The sequence below is a fragment of the Agrilus planipennis genome, unplaced genomic scaffold (genome assembly GCF_000699045.2).
Source record: "Agrilus planipennis isolate EAB-ADULT unplaced genomic scaffold, Apla_2.0 scaffold15, whole genome shotgun sequence".
NCBI classification, from domain to species: domain Eukaryota; kingdom Metazoa; phylum Arthropoda; class Insecta; order Coleoptera; family Buprestidae; genus Agrilus; species Agrilus planipennis.
The window spans coordinates 67,038-79,961 of record NW_020438871.1 but is presented as its reverse complement, the minus strand read 5'-3'; the positions used below and the strand labels follow the sequence as shown (position 1 = coordinate 79,961).

Sequence of the window (12,924 nt, the reverse complement as noted above, 5' to 3'; positions counted from 1 at the left end):
TAATTGTCAACACATTGTTTGAAATATGTTGACAATTACATTTAATTAAAATATCCCTCTTTTTATAACTATAAACGTAGATATTATTTATACATACAATAGTAACTCGAATATAAATTTTATTTGCATGGTTGATAAAAGCATATGAAAAAACGCGCTACTATACATATGTAATCGACTTAACAATGAACAAATATAATCAACGGATTCAGTAATTACTGTGCAAGTTTTTCTCAGGGTTTTATCAATTAATTATTTATTTGAACGTTTTTTGTTGGAAAAGCCGCAAAGGTAAAAGCACACACAAAGGAAACTAAAGAAATAATTTGATTTCCTTGAATTCCACAATAAGTATATTATTTAACAGGAACCCAAATTAAAGATTTATTTAAATTATTAACAATAGGGTCATAGTTTAGTAACATTTTGTTATACACATATGATTTATTATTTTTTAATTAAATATTTGCTGAAAATTTGTGAATACAAATTGTTTGAAATTTTATATGTATGGTAATTGAACGGGTATAACAAGTATGTTACGGTCAAATTGAAATACGCATGCCTCGGCTTGTGTCGCACGGGTTCGTGTTAAATTCGGCGTGTGCTCTCCCCTCCCGAGCAGTACGAGTTGCCCATCGTGCTGTTCGTCGTCGAAAAACATTTGTTAGAGTGTGAAGTGTAAGATTGTCGTTTGCTAAGATGGCGGTGTAAATTTTTAAGTGTTTAGTAAAATGGATGCCTTGAAACAAGTTTATAAAAAAGTCGCCTTGTCAAAATTTCGCCACCCCGTGTTTGATTAGTTGTAGTGAATTCGTCTTCGTAAGAAAGACGTAAATAATAGAAGGAACAATGCGCGAATTCAAGGTAGTCGTTCTTGGTTCGGGTGGGGTAGGAAAAAGTGCATTGACAGTGCAGTTTGTGTCTGGTTGTTTCATGGAAAAATATGATCCTACGATCGAGGATTTCTATCGAAAAGAGATCGAAGTGGACAACTCACCCTGTGTCCTGGAGATCTTGGACACGGCTGGCACGGAGCAGTTTGCCAGCATGCGCGACCTCTATATCAAAAACGGGCAGGGTTTTGTCGTTGTATACAGCTTGACCAACCACCAAACGTTCCAAGACATCCGCCCCATGAAAGAACTGATAACGAGGGTCAAAAATACCGAACGGGTTCCTATACTTTTGGTAGCGAACAAGGTGGATTTGGAACATCAGCGGGAGGTATCAACCAGCGAAGGATCAAGTCTAGCCCAGCAATGGGGCTGTCCTTTTGTGGAAGCTAGCGCAAAGAATAGGACCAACGTGAACGAGGTGTTTGCTGAAATAGTGAGAGAAATGAACTTTAATCCTGAAAAAGAAAAGAAAAGCTATTGTTGCTGTACAGTGCTTTAATAATGGGCCTCATTTCCACTCGCGGTGGGAATGCCAATCGTCATAAAGAAAGAAAAACATTTGTGTGAACAATTAGTCAGCTTAAATGTTCGTGTATATCTCCTGTTTGCAGACAGAGACAACATTATATATTTTATTAATGCTCATTTTCTAGTAAACTTGATTCGTAACTGCTTAGAACTGCACAGTACCTATATTTTTATACATTGAAGGAGATAGAGGAAATCTACATATTTTATTTACCTACCAACTCAATTTTTAACTGAATCATATCTTATACTGCTAAGATCTACTTAAATAGATAGTGCCTGATAATTGAAAAACTTGTCTGCTTTTCTACGAATCTGGGCTAAATTTTATTTATTAACAACTTACAACAAAACAATACGTAAATAATTGTTATAAATTGTCGTGATTTCAGCGAGTTTTATCCAACACAAATGGTACCTACAGAATTTATTTTTATTAAAAGCGCCTAGCTTCAGCGAAAGTTTGTGTAGGACCTTGTACTGTATTCTTTTTCCCATTTTCGTAATTATTTCTCGCACGTATACACGTGGAAACCAACTTGTAAGAATGCGAATCGAAATTTCTTGCACAAAATTCGTTGTGGAAATTAATTGAGCATCTTGTTTACTCCAGTTATTTTTCAATACAATTTCTTTTATAAAATGACAAAGTTTTTGATAATACACAAACCACAATTTTTTTGGGTCAATAATACGTTCGATATATTCTTTTAAATGACACTAATAAAGTCAGATTTTAAAAATACAAGAATTATATACTGAGTTATTTTTTTGTTAATAAATTAGTACCTACATATGCCATTTGTTTGCCCACATTCGAAGATAAAGTGCAAGTTATTTCAAAAGGCATAATGTGTGTGGTGGTGCTACAGCTACAATACTAACGGCCTAAGAAACCGAAAAAGTAGTCAGTGGCAGTGACAATTAAATCCGAAAAATTATGGCGACTGCTATAAAAAAAAATAAGCTGGTCTTCTAAGGAATGCCATATAAACGAGGGGAGTATTAGATTAGTTACCGCGTCTGTGTTATTTTCAATTCCATCTGAAATTTGATTTCAACTTTTTATAATGTTGTAATTTTTGTTGTTGGAAAATGAAAAAACAAAGGGGCAGAATACTCCTCTTGCATTTTGCTTTCGCAAGACCAGCTTCCCCGTTGTGCTAATAATCCTTAATTTAGTATATATATGTTGTATAAAACTCATCAATGTATATAACGCAATTTTATCGTAAAAAATACAGACTTGCGTGTTTTGTAAAAAAATATGAATAAATGGTGTATGATTGTAGCGTGTATCGAGAGTTACTAATTAAATGTTATTTGCAACAACCTTGATTGTAGCGTGTATGTCCTCTGAGAGCCAAAAAAGGATTTGTGATATATACTTATTATAATAAAAACCTTTAAATGGAATTATTGATTTTTATTAATATTGTCTCTGGGTTCACACAACACGTTCTTTAAAACTCATTTTGTTTTTGCTATCATCTCCAATTATTAGTTTATTGTCTTAAGGCGATAGTATATAATTTTTTTTACCCCGGATGTCTATTTTACTATGTGAGCTGGTGTTTACCATTGCCTATCACAGAGAAAAGATCAAAATGATGCTATTATCGCAACCCGTGGTATTACTGTAGTTAATGAGGAAATGCATTCATTTGTTTAGTTGGCGCTCATGAAGATTACGGAAATTCCATTAAGATTATCGTAACTGAATTAATAACAATATTAATTATGCGCTAATTATTAATTTCTACTTGTTGCGTGTATACATTTTTAAACACACTAGTTATGTAGAAAAAGAAAATAATAGAAAAGTGCGAGTTTGTTTCGCACGCACAGGAATCCATGGTATAATAGCTTATCATTTTTTTGGTCGAAATTGCAAATACAAGAAACATCGTTTTATTTTTTCTGTAGTATTTTCAAAATTGTTGTTTTAAATTTTTAGAACTTATTGTAATAGATACTTATCTAGGTACATTTCTGAATTTAAAATTTGATGTCTAGTTATAATAATTACAAAAAAAATAAATTTATCTATTTAGATCTAACACCCTGTATCTTCAAGCATCTTTTTTTTTTTAATCTGCAGCGAATGTGCTTGTACCACCCTGTATACGGCCATTACCAGATGTCAATAGTTATGATTGTAGAATAGGTACATATACAGATAAGGCAAAACATTTACTATTACATATTTTTTTCCAACCACTTGCACCTGAAACTATAACCTGCTTCTCTGAAAATTGTCCTGAAGTAACACGCTTCAAACGCTTTAAATTCCTTTCGTTGGGCTTGTATTCGTCTATTATTTATATGAAATGATGACTGAAGGTATTTGTACGAATTCTCCTGTTAACGACCTATTTCCTAAAAGATGATGCCGTCCTTTAATGATTGCATAATATTGCATGTATTGAAATATCTTTAGGTTCGGTTATCAACTCGCCACTGCTGTATATTCGTCCTGAAGTTATACTTTCTTGTCTAAAGAGAAGTGCAGAATAATTTGTTACAAACTGTAATAAGTTTGTCTTGATTATTATAAAGTAATACTTACAGATACTGCCTGGCAGCAAGTTTCTTTTGTAAGTTCTGACCTGATTTAAAATTAGATTTTAATTGCCGTATAATTAAATTGTTCAGTGGTAATAACGGCAATGCCTGCGTCTTTTGCATGTTTTTAGTTGTGGCTTGTTTTAATTGTTATACCTAATTAACTTTTCTTTCAAATATTTATCGTTTTTTGTGTCTTATCAAAAGTAACGTATGGATTGAATTACATTATCAAATGTGAATTTTTTACATTCTTCTGTAAAATAAGCAAACTGCACATCAAAATGTACACGGGTAATACCTTATTGGTAGAAATAGGTCAAAAACCGGAACCCAACATTAGTCTTTGTTTTTTCCCCAACAAATAGTTTTTGATTTGTACTGTTTTCTAATTTTACGTGCCATCTAAAACTGTTTGTAATAGGATGAGTAATCAAAATTAAATTTACGCTCTAGTTATCTCAAAACTGTGCAACATACAGATACAATGTTTACTGATTTTTTCCCAAATAGATGCACCCACACACACATACATATTCAATATATTTTATAGTGCGACTATACAGGGTATTCCAAAAAAAGTGGGTATCCTTTCTGCAGCGTATCTCAAGGCTATTCAGAAAATTAAAATTTCCACGATTTTCGAGTAATTTTGAAATTTTTGAAATACGTCCTTATTTTTGCGAACAATTTAGTAAACCGTAGTTTGTTAGAACTTCAAGTAGGTACTTAATTGTCCACAACGTAACGATTTTTTTGAAGATAGCTCTGTTTTAGTACCGTAATATATACAGACACCTGTTTAAAAATATTAAGTTTATTTATGGTCTATTAGCAATAGTTTTTGTCACTCGACGTTGCCATTTTTTTAATCATCCTGCATGTACATACATATCTACCTTGGAAACTTACAAATATATGGACCTTAATTTGCAAATATCGATTAAATTTTCTAATTAAACAGAACCTGAAACTTTCCTTGTTTTCATAACGGAATTTCAATAATTGTGCGAATTACATATGATAGAAAGTTTTTTTTTATATGTACCGATAGGTATATGCATGTGTGTCTGTTCATTGTAACAGTGCAATACATGTACATTGTGATGTAGAACCCATCCATTATAAAATTGTCGCTTCCAAGTTGCTATTTTTAGACTAATGTTATGAATCACTCCGTTATTGCTTGTAACGATTATTATTATTACTTTAAATAAATTTTTGATATTAATTGCCATAATTTAAAAACATTTTACGGATTATTATTAACATATTACATACGTCTAAAAATTAATTAAACATTTATAAACGAAAATGTCCTGGTTCTAGGTATACTAAAATTAAGTAATCGTAAGAAAATATAAAAAATGTGTAGGTAAATTACAAAAAATTAACGATTTTTCAAGTACCTACGTACATTTTTTAAAATTGATTATTATTACTGATTATATTTATTTTCGATATGATTGAGTTATAGAACCATTATTTAAAAATTACAATTAGTCATTTGAATATCTTTTCTTTATTTGAAATAAACTCGATTTCCGTTCGCGTATTCTAACTATATACCTACCTAGCATTGCAATTTAAACCAAAAACATTTGCTTTTGCACAACTGTAAAAGCATAAAAATAGACGTTGAAGTCAGGGTTAACATAATTCTATTTCAAGAGAACAAGGAAGCTGTTCAAAATAATTCACCGTGTTTATTTCAAAACAACGCGAATAAAGTTATAGTAAAAAAAATGGTAAAGTAAATAAACTGCAATTCCTGTACAGTGCATAGGTACATAAGTTGATATTAATCGTTATTTTGCTCTATACAGTATGCACATATGTGTGTATATAGAAACGACATTTACCCAAGTTAAAGAAATTGTTTACATGAAGTTAAACATTGCATTGAGCGATGCTTTTATCTGCTAATTGTTTGTTAAACTAATTACAAGAAAGGATGCAGTTTTCATTCTAACGATAAAGTCTACAACAGCTAGACTGCTTGCCATGCAAAGTTGGCTATGGTTTCACATAAAAATGCTATTTCATAGAAGAAAATATGACGTGAACGCTTATTTATGTATTTCTTTCCAAGACCATGGTATTTAAAGTTTGCTTTCATCGTAGGTATACATTTAAAGTCTTTGTAAGTGGTGCTTCAAAACAGGGGGCAATTGAGACATTTATTTATTGTTAGGTAGTTTCGTAATACAATACAATACATAGTAGCATATTCCAAAGTGGGGCCATCATCTAACATATGTCGATAATTGTATAATAGTGTTTTATATGTGAAATTAATTCAAAAATAAGCAGAATTTGCTTTAGAAACAGTTACCTTCTTTTGAAATTAATTTGTAACGCAAAAGATGAACTTAATTTCATTCATATCATCATTATCAAAATAAGTATAGGTACTTGAAGATAACCTCCTTTATTATCTGATATTTTTAGAAATACCGTACAAGTACATACTTTCTGTTTCCCCAATATATGTATGTATGTATGTATGTATGTATGTATGTATGTATGTATGTATGTATGTATGTATGTATGTATGTATGTATGTATGTATGTATACACGGTTACCTTAGCTACACGTACAGTAACTACTTATTAAATATTTTAAAGAGTTTTTAGCACATTGTATAGGTATATATATATATGTGTGTGTATACAGGGTGATTCATTAATAATAGGAAATATTTGGACTTTTGATTACCCTAAAGAAATGAGCAGTGACAAAAATTTCTATCAATTAACAAAAAGTAAAATGATTTTAATTTGAGACATTTTTTAATAAAATAAAGTCAGTTAAGTTAAGTAATATAATTATATCAACTGGTCTTGATTTCTAAAATAATTAACAAGAAAGTTATATATAAGCATAGTCGAGTCCAATTTCCGTACGTAGGAATGTAAATCACGTCAGAAATATGTCTGGAGTCCTTTGAAATAGTTCTTTTCAACTCAAGAACACGTAAAAATTCTGTTGAACCAAAAGTCAATTCTGTACAGTATACAGGTATGAAATATAAGCAGCAAGTGATGATTCATCGAGCAGGTAGCATGTAGTTCTTTCTTTTACTAGGTACCTACCTGAACAACGTAAATTGCATATGACGATAATGAGAAAATATAATAATAAAATTAATGAATTTGAACTATTTAAAATGAAAATGTAACTGTAAGGTACATTTACAATTAGTTTAAATTGTGTATTATAACAAACAACATAAAAGTTAACAATATTACAACTAAATTTGATTGTAATTTCAACTCATTGTCAGATATATGCAATTTTATGAGGAAATTTAAAATTCTAATTTTTCTTTTGCATGTATTGTACTTAATTAATTATTCTTTTGGCTTTCACTTTTAGTTTGATTTTGTCGTATTTTAAATTTACACATCACTGATCGCATACGTGTATGGTACATGTCATTCATTTTAAATAACGTTAACTATACCAACTATTATCTTATCTCCATGCAAATAAAGCAATACAAAATTTACGATTAGAGATACGTAAATGTACTTTAACAATTTCTGGAAAAAAAAAAATAGTTTTACCCCGAATAGAATAAACGATAAATATGTAAATTAACTGGTAGTTCTTAAAAATCACTTCACTTTTGGTCATTATGAAAACCGTATTAGAATACTTTTAGGTGACTGATTCTGTTCATGCACGAATTAATTTATCTTATCTTTATACTTAAAGGAATTTTTGGAATTTCTATGTGAAGATTATTTTGATTTACCTAGTAAACTCTTTTTTCATTCATTTTTCGAATTACACTTTAAAAATATAAAAATACGAACTATATTACATAATAGTAAAACTCTAAGCAATGGTGTATTAATCACCTAATTAGAAAAACGTATTACTATTGTAATTGTGTTCGTTTAAAATGTATAATTAACTTGGTGATTTTCGAAGGATAGGTATAAAAAGAAAATAATCTTCCATAGAAATTTTTACAACGTCCCTCTCGCGTCTTTTATTTGTTGTGCAATGGAAGAACAAAAGATTATTTTCAACGGTCATTGCCGCATATGTTATCAAGAACAACATTATATCCTTGCAATGTTTTTGAACCGATTTGTAGCCGTTTCCTTTATATAGATCATTTTTTTATTAATTGTACATATTTGTAAAACTATGTACATATTTTAATTGTACAATAATTTCTTTCGATAGTTATTTATAAAATGATTAGACGGATGCCAGTGTAAATTTTTTAATATCATGTTTATTTACTAATACATCTGTCAATTAATTTTGACTAATTAATATAATGTAATGTAGATCATATGAAACAAATAAAATGAGGCACATATTAAGGGGTTGATCTCTTTTCATTTATTTTAATGCATTTATCAAACATTTTACCTATATTTTTAAACATCTTGAGTATTTGAGTATTATATCTACTGTAAACAGAAAAGGAATTATATACAGTACAAAAAAATTTTGCTACTTATTGATTTAATTTGACTACAAAATTAATTATTTCAGTTAATGTAAATACATATTCAGCTTTGTGATGTTGTGTCATTACGTTTAAAGAACAGCATCATTGTACAAGGTTATTTTTTTTATCATTTTATAGTAATTGTTAACACACCAATTCACCTGTCCATGAAGTACATTCATACTAGTCACAATGCTACGTATGTTTTGCTCACATGTAAGTGTATTAGGTATCATATTTTCAAAAACTTTAAAGGCATTTAAATAAAATAAAAACATACACATTTTAATCATATGTACCTATAAAAAATTTAACAGCAAATTTCACCTGTGCATGCCATGCATTTATAAACATTTTCATATCAAATTAAATTGGAGTTTTGAAATAAAAAAATATTTCTCTATTAATTTATAATACCGAATTGGTAAAAAACATTTAGTGGGGACGTTTACTGGTTTTCAGTTACCTTTAATCAATAAAATGGGGATCCACAAAAGTCACTGGACCACCTAAAAATAGACATTTTTATTAATGAAACATTTTTCTTGACTGTAAAAAAAATTTATTACTTTTATTGTTTGCTTTTTTTTTCTGCGAATTTTTCATTACTTACTTTCCAATGGGAAGTATTGTGGCATAGAAGAACATTTTTGTAAAAATTAACAAAATTGCAAATGTATTTCTTGTTTACATGTAATATAAGTAGGTATTATGTATATCAGGTATTTTCAAAAATGTTATAACTTATCAGATTTCGTCTTATATTTACAGTACTTGTATGGTAATTTGCTTGAGTGTTATGTTGAGGTAACATATTAAACCTTGCTTTTAGATGTCACACATCCGTGGGATGTAGGTATTATACATAATATCGTGTTGCCAAGGGTGTACTTCCCTTTATATTAACGTACGTTAAATACGCGTGTGTGGATTATTGACCACGGCTATTTAATTTTCTCCTTTTCTGCCTACGCAAAATAACTATTGCACTTTACGTATGTTTACAGTCGAGGTCAAAAATAATCGACGACCTTTAACAAACAATACATTCTTCGCCGAATTACTTAACAAATTAAAAATAGGTACCATACTATTTAGAGAAAGTTATCGTTGAATTTTTGTTTAATCTGCTTTTTATTAAAAAAAAAAATTGAAAACAAGGCAATTCTGCATCCGAAACTTTTCTCTACATCAGTCAAAATTATTGGGCAGCCAATTACATTAACGCACCCTGTATACATTATATAATTACATATGATTTTTTAGGGTTTCCTTTAGTAAAGTTTAGTTCAACGCCCACTGAATGTACGATAGCAATGCAAATACAATGCATCTTTTAATTTTGTTAGGTCATGAATAATTGCCTAAAATTAGTCAAGTAAGGTCGAACAATTTCCGGCAGTTCAACTTGAGCTACCACAATCGCTGCATCAACTTAAGGCCCATTGTGGCAATTAGTTTTATTTGAATGGTTTGTCAATGTAAATTTCAAGCAAATGTAAGTTTCATGAATTTTCAACGCCTTACCAACCATGAAAACTGGGCTAAATTAGAGATAAATATATACAGGGTGTATGTCAAACATTACATATCTACAATAAGATTGTGGTAATGTTTTACTGGATTATGCTTATTTCTGACGATACAATGTTTAGACAGTAATCGTGCAAGTGATAGAGATGCGAGACAGAACAATTTTAATACTTACCGTTTATTTTTATATGTACTTTTTTTTTTTAATTTTCAAAGTAAACGCAGTTCATTAGCAATATATGAAGATAAAGCTGTGTTTTGAACGAACTATTTCGTCATTTATTATGTAGTATGTATTAGAATAAGCATTTATAGTGGTATTCATGATAAGATTATTATTTATGAAAAGTTTGACTATAGTTTTGAACAAGTGGTACAAGGTTTGTCAATGCAGGTTATTGTTAAATTTAAGCTAAAAATGAATATTGTAGGAATAAATAGCTGCCAGAACGTCTTATCTTTTTTTTTTTTTAAATAGACACTATCTAGCTCTTTAAAGAGCCATTGTTACAAATTATGTGGCTCACTTATCCTTTTCAGCGATTATAGGACAAACAGGTATGCACTTTACGCTTTAACCATTATTAAAGTATGAGTTAGATCAAAATTACATGTAAAAATTAAGCGACACCTACTCTAGAGGCGACTCATGTCGCGTATTTTTGCAGTTTTTATAAAGAACGTTTTTTTGCCATTGGTCCGATACAAAAAAAAAACATTATTTCCTTGGAGCTTTGAGTATGAAACGGATGTTCCAGACAGAGCATACATACTTGTGAGACACTGTTTTGTGTTGTTAGACATATACAAACATACACATTTTTACATAACGAATAACTGTAAAATATGAATAGGTGAACTGCCAAAAAGTGCTAATGATTTTATTACGAAAATACGAGTAGAAGAACTTACAGGTATTGTATATCTATCTACAGGGCCGTCTTTGGGGTTTATTGCAACCAGTAATTCTCTATTTTATAAGTATATGTGTATAGGTTCCTAAATACATATGTAAATGATAAGAAGTACTCATGTATTACATTTACAGTGTACAATGTATATATATATACAATGCTTCTATATCTACAAGTATATCCCAAAAAATATTCCAATTTTATTATTATAAATATATAATGTATATATTGTATAATATTTACACATTGGAATAATATATTATATAGTATATATCACGCTTTTTCAGACAATAGTTACATGATGAATTTTTGTCTATCGTCTTTATCTAATAAATAAATGCCTAATGTAGCGCACAGACAGGAAGTCTATAGCTATACGTATGCATGCCTGTATGGCTTATACATATTATAATACATGCTTTAATGTACAGTATTTAAATGCGTGTTTGTATCAGTGGTGACTCGTCGCAATAGTACACGAATAAGCAAGGTAAATTAAAAATAAAAAAATATTAAATCTAATGTTAGGTAGACGAAATTTATAACCCTCCCAAAAAGCGAAACAAAAAACTTACATCGACTTTTTAAATGCTTATTAAGTAAGTCAACAAAAACTTTGCAAATACGTAAAAAAAATACATTATACCTTACATATTCAGATGTTTCGTCGTATGCCTAGGCGTTTTACAAAATAAGTATAGACCTTTAGGCTTATTGCATTTGTGGGACGAAGGGTGGGGGGTGATGACGACATACTAGAAAATTGTCTAAACTACACCTGTTTAAACTGCGGTCCCCTATCATTTCATATAACATATGCCAACTACCACTGACTGACTGGTAAATGTCCATGTATGTAAATACAGGCTTGTAAGGGAATTAACAATGATATATGAAATACGTATGCGGCAAAGTTGTGTACAACATGACGTGTATGAACGAGCATACACACACAAGAAGACAATAATTTTCATAATGCTACTACCGGCGTGATGATAACAAGTAATTCACTAATAATAACAATAACTGAAGTACAACATGCACTACTGAGAAAACGCAATATTAAAACACAGCATCTAAAAATGCACATGTACGTTTGCTGGGTATATTAATGAATAATGACCTAATGAGAAAAATAGATGTTTTAATATTTAATTTGTTCCCAAAAATACTTTCATCTGGGGTTGTAAAGAATATGTAAAAACTGAAATGTCTTTTACCAGTTTGACTATATTTTATAATTTTTTCTAGTAGATATCTACCCATCGCTCTAGATTCTAGTTCTTTATCAAAATCAATAAAAATACGTAGAAGTTTATTGTAGAGACCTATTACAAATTTGAAAACCTACTTTTAAACGGCTTATAAAAAATTGCGCACATTCAAAAGTTGTATGATGACGTATCCATAAAATAACTTGAAAGTTACAAAACCGCTGATCATTTATTTTGAAACTGTTCAATAAAAATGCAAATTTGCTTTTTTTTAAAACAGAATGTGTTCGGAATGATTCATAATATATTTTAATAGCATCTATAGTATTTAAATGCATAAGTAATTAAGTGACTAAATATTGGATTTTCAAACTTCCGATTAGTATTTCCTAGAAAATTAATTCAATCTGATTGTCAAGCAATCCCAACAGAAAGGTATTCAGAAAAAACAAATTATTTCATGAAATTCTGAATATTGTAATACTGGTAATACCTTTCGAATTTTCCATGAAATACGTAGATGTAAATGTGTTGTGACTAAAGCATTTTTCAAATTTAAAAAGTTTATAACAATAAAATAATATACCGCTATATTTTATTTTAATTCTTAGTATTGCACTATTAAATAAATGTCAGTATTACGAAATTATAATATACAATTAATAATTTTTATCGGTACGCACTAAATTTTAAATACCCAAGTCAATTATCTCTAGATTCATAACATAATTTTAATTCAACACACAACAGTAGGTTATTCTGATATGAACGGATCTAACATGTATTATATATTTAT

At 29.7% G+C, this 12,924-nt stretch overlaps 2 protein-coding genes across 6 annotated transcripts in view; both read left to right on the top strand.

Moving 5' to 3' along the window:
* The window catches only part of LOC108735227 (calcium-dependent secretion activator), a 40,342-nt gene that overhangs the window by 13,171 nt on the left and 14,247 nt on the right, over positions 1-12,924 (top strand). The window lies entirely within an intron of this gene.
* Positions 619-2,843, top strand: LOC108735234 (ras-related protein Rap-2c). The gene has a single exon (XM_018467086.1). It carries the CDS (start codon positions 853-855, stop codon positions 1,396-1,398), a length of 546 nt encoding a protein of 181 aa, XP_018322588.1. The 5' UTR covers positions 619-852; the 3' UTR covers positions 1,399-2,843.

Excerpts from the sequence above, each read along its gene's own strand:
- LOC108735234 (XM_018467086.1), top strand. The coding sequence starts at position 853 with ATGCGCGAATTCAAGGTAGTCGTTCTTGGTTCGGGTGGGGTAGGAAAA.